This window comes from Natator depressus, chromosome 2 (genome assembly GCF_965152275.1).
Source record: "Natator depressus isolate rNatDep1 chromosome 2, rNatDep2.hap1, whole genome shotgun sequence".
Lineage (NCBI taxonomy): Eukaryota > Metazoa > Chordata > Testudines > Cheloniidae > Natator > Natator depressus.
Window position 1 is genome coordinate 1,926,567 of NC_134235.1, and position 15,119 is coordinate 1,941,685.

At 52.1% G+C, this 15,119-nt stretch overlaps 1 protein-coding gene across 1 annotated transcript in view; it reads left to right on the forward strand.

Moving 5' to 3' along the window:
* WDR97 (WD repeat domain 97) overlaps nucleotides 1–15,119 on the forward strand; it is a 74,305-nt gene that overhangs the window by 26,040 nt on the left and 33,146 nt on the right. Inside the window, exon 14 of the mRNA XM_074943656.1 lies at nucleotides 11,735–11,890. Within this exon, the coding sequence (XP_074799757.1) occupies nucleotides 11,735–11,890 (156 nt within the window). The remainder of the gene's footprint in view (nucleotides 1–11,734; nucleotides 11,891–15,119) is intronic.

Below are 15,119 nucleotides of genomic sequence, written 5' to 3' on the forward strand. Positions count from 1 at the left end.
CCTAAACCTCCCCCACTGCAACTTGAGACCATTACTCCTCGTTCTGTCATCAGCTACCACTGAGAACAGTCTAGAACCATCCTCTCTGGAACCACCTCTCAGGTAGTTGAAAGCAGCTATCAAATCCCCCCTCATTCTTCTCTTCCGCAGACTAAACAATCCCAGTTCCCTCAGCCTCTCCTCATAAGTCATGTGTTCCAGACCCCTAATCATTTTTGTTGCCCTTCGCTGGACTCTCTCCAATTTCTCCACATCCTTCTTGTAGTGTGGGGCCCAAAACTGGACACAGTACTCCAGATGAGGCCTCACCAATGTCGAATAGAGGGGAACGATCACGTCCCTCGATCTGCTGGCAATGCCCCTACTTATACAGCCCAAAATGCCATTGGCCTTCTTGGCAACAAGGGCACACTGCTGACTCATATCCAGCTTCTCGTCCACTGTCACCCCTAGGTCCTTTTCCGCACAACTGCTGCCTAGCCATTCGGTCCCTAGTCTGTAGCGGTGCATTGGATTCTTCTGTCCTAAGTGCAGGACCCTGCACTTATCCTTATTGAACCTCATCAGGTTTCTTTTGGCCCAATCCTCCAATTTGTCTAGGTCCCTCTGTATCCTATCTACCACTCCTCCCAGTTTAGTATCATCCGCAAATTTGCTGAGAGTGCAATCCACACTATCCTCCAGATCATTTATGAAGATATTGAACAAAACCGGCCCCAGGACAGACCGTTGGGGCACTCCACTTGACACCGGCTGCCAACTAGACATGGAGCCATTGATCACTACCCGTTGAGCCCGACAATCTAGCCAACTTTCTACCCACCTTATAGTACATTCATCCAGCCCATACTTCCTTAACTTGCTGACAAGAATACTGTGGGAGACCGTGTCAAAAGCTTTGCTAAAGTCAAGAAACAATACATCCACTGCTTTCCCTTCATCCACAGAACCAGTAATCTCATCATAGAAAGTGATTAGATTAGTCAGGCATGACCTTCCCTTGGTGAATCCATGCTGACTGTTCCTGATCACTTTCCTCTCGTGTAAGTGCTTCAGGATTGATTCCTTGAGGACCTGTGTCACGGAGTGTGGGGGAGTCCAGGCCCTGCACCCCTCTTCCTGGGATTCACTGAGACTCTCAGCCAGCCAGTAAAACAGAAGGTTTATTGGACAACAGGAACACAGTCCAAAACAGAGCTTGTGGGGACCCCCAGGACCCCTCAGTCAGGTCCTTCTGGGGGAGCAGGGAGCTTAGACCCCAGCCCTGGGGTTCCCTGTGTTCCTCCACCCAGCCCCAAACTGAAACTAAACCCACCGAGCAGGTTCCCTGCTGCAGCCTCCATCCACATTCTTGGGCAGAGGTGTCACCTCCCCCTCCCCCTCCTGGCTCAGGTGACAGGCTCTCAGGTCTCCCATCCCCAGGGCACATTCCCAGGTCAACACTCCCCCCTCCCTGCTGCCTCACATCGTCACATCTCTCCCCCCTTCGAGACTGAACTGAGCGGGGTCACTGTGACCAGTGACCTGGGGAAGTTCAGGGCCCCCTCTCCGGGACAGCGCATCCGCTATCAGGTTGGCACTTCCCTTCACGTGGACCACGTCCATGTCGTAATCCTGCAGGAGCAGGCTCCACCTCAGGAGCTTGGCGTTGGCTCCTTTCATCCGGTGCAGCCAGGTCAGGGGAGAGTGGTCGGTGTAGACGGTGAAGTGTCGCCCAAAGAGATAGGGCTCTAGTTTCTTGAGGGCCCACACCATGGCCAGGCACTCCTTCTCGATGGCCGCGTAGTGTTGCTCCCGGGGTAGCAACTTCTTGCCCAGATACACGATGGGGTGTCTCTCCCCCCTTTTCATCCTCCTGCATTAACACCGCCCCCAGTCCCGTGTCGGAGGCGTCGGTGAACACCATAAAGGGCTTGTCAAAGTCTGGGTTTGCCAGAACTGGGCCACTGACCAGAGCCTCCTTCAGAGCGCGGAAAGCCTCCTGGCACTGCTCGGTCCAGACCACCTTGTCTGGCTTCCCCTTCTTGCATAGCTCAGTGATGGGGGTGGCGATGGCGCTAAAGTGGGGCACAAATCTTCGGTAGTATCCTGCCATCCCAATAAAGGCTTGGACCTGCTTTTTGGTGTGGGGAGCGGGCCAGTCTCTGATCACCTCCACCTTGGCTGGTTCTGGCTTTAGGTGGCCGCTCCCCACCCGATGGCCCAGGTAAGATACTTCAGCCATCCCCACCTTGCACTTCTCCGCTTTGACAGTCAGCCCAGCCCCCTGGAGTCGGTCCAGCACTTGTCTAACCTGGGACACGTGGTCCTCCCAGGTCTGGCTAAAGACACAGATGTCGTCAATATACGCCACGGCAAAACTCTCCATCCCCCTCAGGAGCTGGTCCACCAGGCGCTGGAAGGTGGCCGGCGCTCCCTTGAGGCCGAAAGGCAGGGTCAGGAACTCATAGAGCCCCAGAGGGGTGATAAAGGCCAATTTCAGCCGGGCATCTGCATCCAGCGGCACCTGCCAGTAGCCCTTTGTAAGGTCCATGGTGGTAAGGTACCGAGCTCCTCCCAGCTTGTCTAGGAGCTCGTCCGGCCTGGGCATGGGGTAGGCATCAGATACAGTGATGGCATTGAGCTTCCGATAGTCCACACAGAACCGGACCGACCCATCCTTTTTGGGGACCAGCACCACCGGTGAGGCCAAAGGGGTGGCCGATGGCTGGATCACCCCCAAAGCCAGCATGTCCCGGACCTCTCTTTCCAGGTCCTGAGCAGTTTTCCCTGTGACTCGGAATGTGGTGTTGGCCGTGTGTGGACAGTGGGAGGAGCAGGGAGATGACCCTTTAGTAGATCTATTCCCTGGGACCAGAGCTAGTCCCCCCCTGGAAACAATTCCCCTCTCGGATCAGCTAACCCCTGCCCAGCAAGCTGAGGTCAGGGGGGTACTGCATCCGTACCGACAGCTGTTTTCCAACCAGTCTGGACGCACTAATCTGACTGTCCACCGGGTGCAACCCTGTCTTGTTAGTGCCTGTCTTGTAGTGTCCACCGGGTGCAACCCTGACCTTGTTAGTGAAAACAGAGGCTTTTTTTGCCTCTGTTTTCACTAACAAGGTCAGCTCCCAGACTGCTGCGCTGGGCATCACAGAATGGGGAAGAGATGGCCAGCCCTCTGTGGAGATAGAGGTGGTTGGGGACTATTTAGAAAAGCTGGACGTGCACAAGTCCATGGGGCCGGACGAGTTGCATCCGAGAGTGCTGAAGGAATTGGCGGCTGTGATTGCAGAGCCCTTGGCCATTATCTTTGAAAACTCATGGCGAACGGGGGAAGTCCCGGATGACTGGAAAAAGGCTAATGTAGTGCCAATCTTTAAAAAAGGGAAGAAGGAGGATTGAAGCAGACACCGTGGCAGATTAGCTCCTGACCATTTTCAGCTGAGTGGGGTTCCCCAGGGAAGTCTTGACAGACCAAGGGTCCGACTTCATGTCGGCCCTGCTCTGGTGCTTGTGGGAGAAATGTGGGGTCCGGCACGACTGGGCCTCAGCGTATCACCCCCAGTCCAATGGGCTGGTGGAGAGCTTCAATGGGACGCTAAAGATGATGCTGAAAACCTTTATGAACCAGCACCCGCAGGATTGGGACAAGTACTTACCTCACCTGCTGTTCGCGTACAGGGAGGTGCCCCAGGAGTCTACCGGATTTTCGCCTTTCGAACTGTTATATGGAAGGAGGGTGAGGGGCCCCCTGGACCTGATGAGAGACGAGTGGGAGGAGAAGGCCACTCCCGATGGAGAGTCAGTGGTGGAGTATGTCCTGACCTTCCGAGAGAGACTGGCTGAACTCATGGGCCTGGCCAGGGAGAATCTGGCCAGAGCCCAGAGGAAGCAGAAGGTCTGGTATGACCGCACGGCGCGGGCCCGGGCCTACGCCACCGGGGATCCGGTGATGGTTCTCATCCCCGTGAGAAAGAACAAACTACAGGCCACCTGGGAGGGCCCTTTCAAGGTCGTCAAGCAGCTCAATGAGGTGAACTCTGTGGTGGAGCTGTCGAACCGGGCCCACCACCGCCGGGTGTACCATGTGAATATGATGAAGCCATATTATGCCAGGGGGAATGTGGTGTTGGCCGTGTGTGGACAGTGGGAGGAGCAGGGAGATGACCCTTTAGAATCATAGAATATCAGGGTTGGAAGGGACCCCAGAAGGTCATCTAGTCCAACCCCCTGCTCGAAGCAGGACCTATTCCCAGTTAAATCATCCCAGCCAGGGCTTTGTCAAGCCTGACCTTAAAAATCTCTAAGGAAGGAGATTCTACCACCTCCCTAGGTAACGCATTCCAGTGTTTCACCACCCTCTTAGTGAAAAAGTTTTTCCTAATATCCAATCTAAACCTCCCCCATTGCAACTTGCTGACAAGAATACTGTGGGAGACCGTGTCAAAAGCTTTGCTAAAGTCAAGAAACAATACATCCACTGCTTTCCCTTCATCCACAGAACCAGTAATCTCATCATAAAAGGCGATTAGATTAGTCAGGCATGACCTTCCCTTGGTGAATCCATGCTGACTGTTCCTGATCACTTTCCTCTCATGGAAGTGCTTCAGGATTGATTCTTTGAGGACCTGCTCCATGATTTTTCCAGGGACTGAGGTGAGGCTGACTGGTCTGTAGTTCCCAGGATCCTCCTTCTTCCCTTTTTTAAAGATTGGCACTACATTAGCCTTTTTCCAGTCATCTGGGACTTCCCCCGTTCGCCACAAGTTTTCAAAGATAATGGCCAATGGCTCTGCAATCACATCCGCCAATTCCTTTAGCACTCTCGGATGCAACTCGTCCGGCCCCATGGACTTGTGCACGTCCAGCTTTTCTAAATAGTCCCCAACCACCTCTTTCTCCACAGAGGGCTGGCCATCTACTCCCCATGTTGCGATGCCCAGCGCAGCAGTCTGGGAGCTGTCCTTGCTAGTGAAGACAGAGGCAAAAAAAGCATTGAGTACATTAGCTTTTTCCACATCCTCTGTCACTAGGTTGCCTCCCTCATTCAGTAAGGGGCCCACACTTTCCTTGGCTTTCTTCTTGTTGCCAACATACCTGAAGAAACCCTTCTTGTTACTCTTGACATCTCTTGCTAGCTGCAGCTCCAGGTGCGATTTGGCCCTCCTGATTTCATTCCTACATGCCCAAGCAATATTTTTATACTCTTCCCTGGTCATATGTCCAACCTTCCACTTCTTGTAAGCTTCTTTTTTATGTTTAAGATCCGCTAGGATTTCACCATTAAGCCAAGCTGGTCGCCTGCCATGTTTACTATTCTTTCGACTCATCGGGATGGTTTGTCCCTGTAACCTCAACAGGGATTCCTTGAAATACAGCCAGCTCTCCTGGACTCCTTTCCCCTTCATGTTAGTCCCCCAGGGGATCCTACCCATCCGCTCCCTGAGGGAGTCGAAGTCTGCTTTCCTGAAGTCCAGGGTCCGTATCCTGCTGCTTACCTTTCTTCCCTGTGTCAGGATCCTGAACTTGACCATCTCATGGTCACTGCCTCCCAGATTCCCATCCACTTTTGCTTCCCCCACTAATTCTTCCCTGTTTGTGAGCAGCAGGTCAAGAAAAGCTCCCCCCCTAGTTGGCTCGTCTAGCACTTGCACCAGGAAATTGTCCCCTTCACTTTCCAAAAACTTCCTGGATTGTCTATGCACCGCTGTATTGCTCTCCCAGCAAATATCAGGAAAATGAAAGTCACCCATGAGAACCAGGGCGTGCGATCTAGTAGCTTCTGCAAGTTGCCGGAAGAAAGCCTCATCCACCTCATCCCCCTGGTCCGGGAACGGGTCCCTTAACAGTAACAAGTCACCAGGACCAGATGGCATTCACCCAAGAGTTCCGAAAGAACTCAAATGGGGAATTGCAGAACTATTAACTATGGTTTGTAACCTGTCCTTTAAATTAGCTTCTGTACCCAATGACTGGAAGATAGCTAATGTAACACCAATATTTAAGAAGGGCTCTAGGGGTGATCCTGGCAATTACAGACTGGTAAGTCTAACGTCAGTACTATGCAAATTAGTTGAAACAACAGAAAAGAATAAAATTGTCAAACACATAGAAGAACATGAATTGTTGGGCAAAAGTCAGCATGGTTTCTGCAAAGGGAAATCATGTCTTACTAATCTATTACAGTTCTTTGAGGGGTCAACAAACATGTGGACAAGGGGGATCCAGTGGACATAGTGTAGTTAGATTTCCAGAAAGCCTTTGACAAGGTCCTTCACCAAAGGCTCTTATGTAAATTAAGTTGTCATGGGATAAGAAGGAAGAACCTTTCATAGATTGAGAACTGGTTAAAAGACAGGGAACAAAGGGTAGGAATAAATGGTAAATTTTCAGAATGGAGAGGGGTAACTAGTGGTGTTCCCCAAGGGTCAGTCCTAGGACCAATCCTATTCAACTTATTCATAAGTGATCTGGAGAAAGGGGTAAACAGTGAGGTGGCAAAGTTTGCAGATGATACTAAACTGCTCAAGATAGTTAAGACCAAAGCAGACTGTGAAGAACTTCAGAAAGATCTCACAAAACTAAGTGATTGGGCAACAAAATGGCAAATGAAATTTAATGTGGATAAATGTAAAGTAATGCACACTGGAAAAAATAACCCCAACTACACATAGAATATGATGAGGGCTAATTTTAGCTACAACTAATCGGGAGAAAGATCTTGGAGTCATCGTGGATAGTTCTCTGAAGACGTCCATGCAGTGTGCAGCGGCAGTCAAAAAAGCAAACGGGATGTTAGGAATCATTAAAAAAGGGATAGAGAATAAGACGGAGAATATCTTATTGCCCTTATATAAATCCATGGTACACCCACATCTTGAATACTGCTGTCAAGGTCCCTCCCCCACTCTGAACTCTAGGGTACAGATGTGGGGACCTGCATGAAAAACCTCCTAAGCTTATCTTTACCAGCTTAGGTCAAAACTTCCCCAAGGTACAAAATATTCCACCCTTTTGTCCTTGGATTGGCCGCTACCACCACCAAACAAATACTGGTTACTGGGGAAGAGCTGTTTGGACACGTCTTTCCCCCCAAAATACTTCCCAAAAACCTTGCACCCCACTTCCTGGACAAGGTTTGGTAAAAAGCCTCACCAATTTGCCTAGGTGACTACAAACCCAGACCCTTGGATCTTAAGAACAATGAACAATCCTCCCAACACTTGCACCCCCCCCTTTCCAGGGAAGTGTTGGATAAAAAGCCTCACCAATTTGCATAGGTGACCACAGACCCAAACCCTTGGATCTGAGAACAATGAAAAAGCATTCAGTTTTCTTACAAAAAGACTTTTAATAGAAATAGAAGTAAATAGAAATAAAAAAAAATCCCCCCTGTAAAGTCAGGATGGTAGATACCTTACAGGATAATTAGATTCAAAACATAGAGAACCCCTCTAGGCAAAAACCTTAAGTTACAAAAAAGATACACAGACAGAAATAGTTATTCTATTCAGCACAATTCTTTTCTCAGCCATTTAAAGAAATCATAATCTAACACATACCTAGCTAGATTACTTACTAAAAGTTCTAAGGCTTCCTGGTCTATCTCCAGCAAAGACAGAATATAGACAGACCACATATACCCTTTCTTTCTCTCCCTCTCCCCAGCTTTTTAAAGTATCTTGTTTCCTCATTGGTCATTTTGGTCAGGTGCCAGCGAGGTTACCTTTAGCTTCTTAACCCTTTACAGGTGAGAGGAGATTTCCTCTGGCCAGGAGGGATTTTAAAGGGGTTTACCCTTCCCTTTATATTTATGACGACTGCGTACAGATTTGGTCCCCTCATCTCAAAAAAGATATACTGGCATTAGAAAAGTTCAGAAAAGGGCAACTAAAATGATGAGGGGTTTGGAACGGGTCCCATATGAGGAGAGATTAAAGAGGCCAGGACTTTTCAGCTTGGAAAAGAGGAGACGAAGGGGGGATATGATAGTGGTCTATAAAATCATGAGTGGTGTGGAGAAAGTGAATAGGGAAAAGTTATTTACTTGTTCCCATAATATAAGAACTAGGGGCCACCAAATGAAATTAGTGGGCAGCAGGTTTAAAAGAGATAAAAGGAAGTTCTTCACTCAGCACACAGTCAACTTGTGGAACTCCTTGCTTGAGGAGGTTGTGAAGGCTAGGACTGTAACAGGGTTTAAAAGAGAACTGGATAAATTCATGGAGGTTAAGTCCATTCATGGTTATTAGCCAGGATGGGGAAGGAATGGTGTCCCTAGCCTCTGTTTGTCAGAGGGTGGAGATGGATGTCAGGAGAGAGATCACTTGATCATTACCTGTTAGGTTCACTCCCTCTGGGGCACCTGGCATTGGCCACTGTCGGTAGACAGGATACTGGGCTGGATGGACCTTTGGTCTGACCCAGTATGGCCGTTCTTATGTTCTTATGGGAGAGGCACTATATGTGAAAGAAAGCATGGAGTCAAGTTAGTAAAAATCTTAAATGACTCTAACAGTACTATAGAATCTCTATGGATAGTAATTCCATGCTTGAATAATAAGAACATAGCAGTAGGGATCTATTACCGACCACCTGACCAGGTTGGTGATAGTGACTATGAAATGCTCAGGGAGATTAGAGAGGCTATAAGAATAGAAAACTCAATAATAATGAGGGATTTCAGCTGTCCCCATACTGACTTGGGAAATGTGACCCCAGGACAGGATGCTGAGATAAAGTTTCTAGACACATGAAATGACTGCTTCTTGGAGCAGATAGTCCAGGAACCCACAAGGGGAGAGGCAATTCTTGTGGAGTACAGGATCTGGTCCAAAAGATGACTACAGCTGAACTGCTTGGTGATAGTGACCATAATGTAATTAAATTTAACATCCCTGGAGGGTGGGGAGAAGGGGAAACACCACAGCAGCCCACCATGGTCGCATTTAATTTCAGAAAAGAGAACTACAAAAAAATGAGGAAGCGAGTAAAACAGAAATTAAAAGGCACAGTCCCAAAAGTGAAATCCCTGCAAGCTGCATAGAAACGTTTTAAAAAAACAACATAATAAAGGTTCAAATTAAATGTATACCCCTACTTAAAAAAGTAGGAATAAAAACCAAAAAAGTGCCACCGTGGCTAAACAGCAGAGTAGAAGAAGCAGTGAGAGGCAAAAAGGCATCCTTTAAAAGTTGGAAGTCAAATCCTAGCCGGGAAGATAAAAAGGCGCATAAACCCTGGCAAGTTAAGTGCGAAGGCTACTTACGCCAGCCAAAAAAGAATGTGAAGAGCAACTAGCAAAAGACAAAAAACTAACAGCAGGTTTTTTTTAACGACATCAGAAGCAGGAAGCTGCCAAACAGCCAGTGGGGCCACTGGATGATCGAGGTGCCAAAGGAGCACTCAAGGGGGATAAGGCCACTGCAGAGAAGCTACATGAATTCTTTGCATCGGTCTTCACAGCTGAGGATGTGAGGGAGATTCCCACATTTGAGCCATTCCTTTTAGGTGTTAAATCTGAGAAACTGTCCCAGATTGAGGTGTCAGTGGAGGAGGTTTTGGGAACAAGTTGATAAACTAAACAGGAATAAGTCACCAGGACCAGATGTTATCACCCAAGAGTTCTGAAGGCACTCAAGTGTGAAATTGCAAAACTATTAACTGTGGTATGTTTCAGAGTAACAGCCGTGTTAGTCTGTATCCGCAAAAAGAAAAGGAGGACTTGTGGCACCTTAAGTCTCTAAGGTGCCACAAGTACTCCTTTTCTTTTAACTGTGGTATGTAACCTCTCATTTAAATCAGCTTTTGAACCAGATGACTGGAGCATAGTTAATGTGACGCCAATTTTTAAAAAAGGCTCCAGAGGTGATCCCAGCAATTACAGGCCAGTGAGCCAAACTTGAGTAGTAGGCAAATTGGTTGAAACTATAGTCACGAACAGAATTATCAGACACACACATGAACACGATTTGTTGGGGAAGAGTCAACATGGTTTTTGTAAAGGGAAATCCTGCCTCCCCAATCTACTAGAATTTTTTAAGGGGGTCAACAAGCATGTGGAGGAGGGTGATCCAGCTCTTCAGCAAAGTAAGCTGTCATGGGATAAGAGGGAAGGTCCTCTCATGGATCAGCAGCTGGTTAAAAGATAGGAAACAAAGAGTACGAATAAATGGTCAGTTTTCAGAATGAAGAGAGGTAAATAGTGGTGTCCCCCAGGGGCCTGTACTTGGCCCAGTCCTATTTAACATATTCATAAGTGATCTGAAAAAAGGGATAAACAGTGAGGTGGCAAAATTCGCAGATGATATAAAAGCACTCAAGATAGTTAGGTCCCAGGCAGACTGCAAAGAGCTACAAAGGGATCTCACAAAACTGGGTGACTGGGCAACCAAATGGCAGATGAAATTCAGTGTTGATAAATGCAAAGTAATGCACATTGAAAAGCATCATCCCAACTATACGTATACAATGATGGGGTCTAAATTAGCTGTTCCCAATCAGGAAAGATCTTGGAGTCATTGTGGAGAGTTCTCTGAAAACATCCACTCAGTGTGCAGCAACAGGTAAACAAGTGGAAAGAATGTTAGGAACCATTAGGAAAGAGTCAGATAATAAGACAGAATATATCATAATGGTGCTATATAAATCCCTGGTACGCCCACATCTTGAATGCTGTGTGCAGATCTGTTCACCCCATCTCAAAAAAGATATATGAGAATTGGAAAAGGTTCAGAAAAGGGCAACAAAAATGATTAGGGGTATGAAACAAATTCCATATGCAGAGAGATTAAAGACTGGGACTTTTCAGCTTGGAAAAGAGACGACTAAGGGGGGATATGATACAGGTCTGTAAAATCATGACTGGGGTGGAGAAGGTGAATAAGGAAGTGTTATTAACCCCTTCTCATAACACACAAAACAGGGGTCATCCGATGAAATTAACAGGCAGCAGGTTTAAAACAAACCAAAGGAAGTATTTCTTCACACAACACACAGTCAACCTGTGGAACTCATTGTCAGGGGACGTTGTGAAGCCCAAAACTATAACTGGGTTAAAAAAAATAGATAAATTCGTGGAGGACCAATGACTGTTGACCAAGATGGTCGGGGATGCAACCCCACGGTCTGGGTGTCCCTAAACCTCTGACTGCCAGAAGCTGGGAATGGGCGACTGGGGATGGATCACTTGATGATTCCCTGTTCTGTTCATTCCCTCTGAAGCCTCTGGCCCCCACCACTGTTGGAAGACAGGAAATGGGGCTGCCTGGCCATTGGTCTGACCCAGTGTGGCCGTTTGTACTAAGCATAGTTACTTGGGACTGAAACCGATGGCTGTGTCGCGACGGTGACTGCCCCCCCGGGGAGGGGGGGAAAGAGATGCTCTGGTGCGAGCCCACAACATGCGGGCCAGCTTGCACTTTACAGAGTCTGTGTGTCGGGAGCACAAGGCTCGCTGGGGAGCTGGCCCCATTGTGCTCAGCTGGAGGTATTCGAAACACCCTCCATGGGGAAGCTGAGTGTGTGGTGCGTGAGGCCCGCTTGCAGGGGGTGGCACGCTCTGCAATGAGCGCCTCGAGGCAGTGCCAAGCCCGACGTGTGTGGCGTGGAGAGCACAGGGTGTGGGTGGCCGCCCGGGCCCCCTCCAGGCTGAGTGCCTCACCGTGCAGCCTGGGGCTGCAGGCAGATTTCAGCTGGTGCCCATGGCGAAGGCGGAGCTGGCTGACGGCTCCCTCCCTGCCTTTCCACGCAGATCCCCCACACCGATTCCTTTGATGCAGACACGATTCTGGAGGCCTGTCTCCTTGGCCCACTGGTACCGAAACTCTACGGCCTGGCTGCTTCTCACACGTTCCTAGGGGCCTTCCCTGACGGTGCCGAGGAGGACACGGAACGTCCGCTGATCAAGGTAAACACATGCCACCATGCTGGTGGGTCGGCTGAGTGCAGCCCTGTCCCTGCCAAGGGCCCACAGCGCTCCCACAGGGCTGGCGCCATGGCACAGATGGGCGCGGTGATGCATGGGCTTGTCGGAGCCATGCCAGGACTCCGGGAGCACTCCTGTCTCCCAGGCCTGTGCTCCCAGCACCAGGCTGCGCTGTCTCCCGTCTAAGTGGAGAGGTGACCTGCCCCAGTGCACTGAGCGTGGGGCTACGCAGGAGCTGTGCACCCCTGGGTCCTCAGAGCCTTCGGGGCCCCCTGGCTCTTCCCAGTCCCTGCCCCCCACTCTGCTTTTCTCACCACGATTCCTTTCCGGCTCTCTGATTGTGGGGGGCAGTGGCTGTGTCTGCCTCAGGCAGCGCAGCGGGGTGTCGTCTTTGGAGCGGGGCAGTGGGGCTGCGGTTGTGGGGCCGGGCCGGTGTGTAGACGGCCGCGATACAGTGTCTGGCAGTGCCAGTTGGGCCGGGTGCGTCAGGCAGGGGCTGGCTGGGGTGTCGTGGCCGGGCGAGCGCTGGCAGGGGTGTGTGTAGCAGCCGGTCACGGGATCAGGAATAGACTCTGCTGGCCACGGGCCCAGGGCCCCACAGCCCACCCCAGCCAGTCGCCCCGTTCTGGGCGGGTTGGACCCATCTCTGGCAGAGACCCGAGGGGCTGTCGGTTGGTTGCCCTCTGGGGTCTCCTGTGGGGCTGGTCATGCCAAGAGTCCCATGGAATTGAAATATATTGGGGGGTGGTAGGAGTGAGGGGTGTGTGAGGGGGGAGGGGTGTGTGTGTGTGAGAGAGAGAGGGGGTAGGGGTTTGAGGGTGAGGGGTGTGTGTGTGAGGGGGTAAGGGTGTGTGAGTGAGGGGAGGTAGGGTGTGAAGGTGACAGGTGGGGGGGTAGGGGAGTGAGAGTGAGGGTGTGTGTGTGTGTGAGGGGGTACGGGTGTGAGGGTGAGGGGTGTGAAGGTGAGGGGGTAAGGGTGTGTGTGAGGGGGTAGGAGTGTGGGGGTAGGGGTGTGAGGATGAGGGGTCTGTGTGTGTGAGGGGGGTAGGGGTGTGTGTGTGAGGAGTGTGTGAGGGGGTGGGGTGTGAGGGGGTAGGGGTGTGAAGGTGAGAGTGTGTGAGGGGGTAGGGGTGTGAGGGGTGGTAGGGGTGTGTGTGTGAGGGGTGGAAGGTAGGGGTGTGGGTGTGAGTGTGAGGGGTGTGTGGGGGGGTAGGAGTGTGAGGGAGGTAGGGGTGTGTGTGAGGATGTGTGTGGGGGTAGGGGTGTGAAGGTGAGGGGTGTGTGTGAGGGGGTTGGCGTGTGTGAGGGGGTAAGGTTGTGAAGGTGAGGGGTGTGAGTGTGAGGGGGTAGGGGGGTAGGGGTGTGTGGGGATGTGTGGGGGTAGGGGGTGTGAATGTGGGGTGTGAAGGTGATGGGTGTGGGGGGTGTGTGGGGATAGGGGTGTGAAGGTGAGGGGTGTGAGTGTGAGGGGTGTGGGGGGTAGGGTTGTGAGTGTGAGGCGTGTGTGTGTGGAGGGGTAGGGGTGTGAGGGGTGTGTGTGGGGGTAGGGGTGTGAAGGTGAGGGATGTGAAGGTGAGGGGTGTGTGGGGGGGTAGAGGTGTGAGTGTGAGGAGTGTGGGGAGGGTAGGGGTGTGAGTGTGAGGCGTGTGTGTGTGAGGGAGTAGGGGTGTGGGGGTAGGGGTGTGTGGGGTGTGTGTGAGGGGGTAGGGGTGTGAGGGGTGTGGGGGGTATAGGTGTGTGGGGATGTGTGAGGGGGTAGAGGTGTGAGGGCTGTGTGTGAGGGGGGTAGGGGTGTGAGGGGTGTGTGGGGGGGGTATAGGTGTGTGGGGATGTGTGAGGGGGTAGGGGTGTGAGGGCTGTGTGTGAGGGGGGTAGGGGTGTGAGGGGGTAGGGTTGTGTGGGGTGTGTGTGAGGGGGTAGGGGTGTGAGGGGTGTGGGGGAGTATAGGTGTGTGGGGATGTGTGAGGGGGGTAGGGGTTTGAGGGCTGTGTGTGCGGAGGGTAGGGGTGTGTGAGGGGCTAGGGGTGTGAGCGGTGTGTGTGGGGGGTATAGGTGTGAGGGGGTAGGGGTGTGAGGGGGTAGGGTTGTGTGGGGTGTGTGTGAGGGGGTAGGGTGTGAGGGCTGTTTGTGAGGGGGGTAGGGGTGTGAGGGGTGTGTGGGGGGTATAGGTGTGTGGGGATGTGTGAGGGGGTAGGGGTGTGAGGGGTGTGTGTGCGGGGGGTATAGGTGTGTGGGGATGTGTGAGGGGGTAGGGGTGTGAGGGCTGTTTGTGCTGGGGGGTAGGGGTGTGTGGGGTGTGTGGGGGGGTATAGGTGTGTGGGGATGTGTGAGGGGGTAGGGGTGTGAGGACTGTTTGTGCTGGGGGGTAGGAGTGTGGGGGGGTAGGGGTGTGGGGGGTAGGGGTGTGTGGGGGTGTGTGGGGGGGTATAGGTGTGTGGGGATGTGTGAGGGGGTAGGGGTGTGAGGGCTGTTTGTGAGGGGGGGTAGGGGTGTGAGGGGTGTGTGGGGGGTATAGGTGTGTGGGGATGTGTGAGGGGGTAGGGGTGTGAGGGGTGTGTGGGGATGTGTGAGGGGGGGTAGGGGTGTGAGGGGTGTGTGGGGGGGTATAGGTGTGTGGGGATGTGTGAGGGGGTAGGGGTGTGAGGGGTGTGTGTGGGGGGTATAGGTGTGTGGGGATGTGTGAGGGGGTAGGGGTGTGAGGGCTGTTTGTGCTGGGGGGTAGGGGTGTGGGGGGTAGGGGTGTGTGGGGGTGTGTGGGGGGGTAGGGGTGTGAGGGCTGTTTGTGAGGGGGGTAGGGGTGTGAGGGGTGTGTGGGGGGGTATAGGTGTGTGGGGATGTGTGAGGGGGTAGGGGTGTGAGGGCTGTTTGTGCTGGGGGGTAGGGGTGTGGGGGGTAGGGGTGTGTGGGGGTGTGTGAGGGGGTAGGGGTGTGAGGGGTGTGTGGGGGGGTATAGGTGTGTGGTGATGTGTGAGGGGGTAGGGGTGTGAGGGCTGTTTGTGCTGGGGGTAGGGGTGTGGGGGGTAGGGGTGTGTGGGGGTGTGTGAGGGGGTAGGGGTGTGAGGGGTGTGTGGGGGGTATAGGTGTGTGGGGATGTGTGAGGGGGTAGGGGTGTGAGGGCTGTTTGTGAGGGGGGTAGGGGTGTGAGGGGTGTGTGGGGGGGTATAGGTGTGTGGGGATGTGTGAGGGGGTAGGGGTGTGAGGGGTGTGTGGG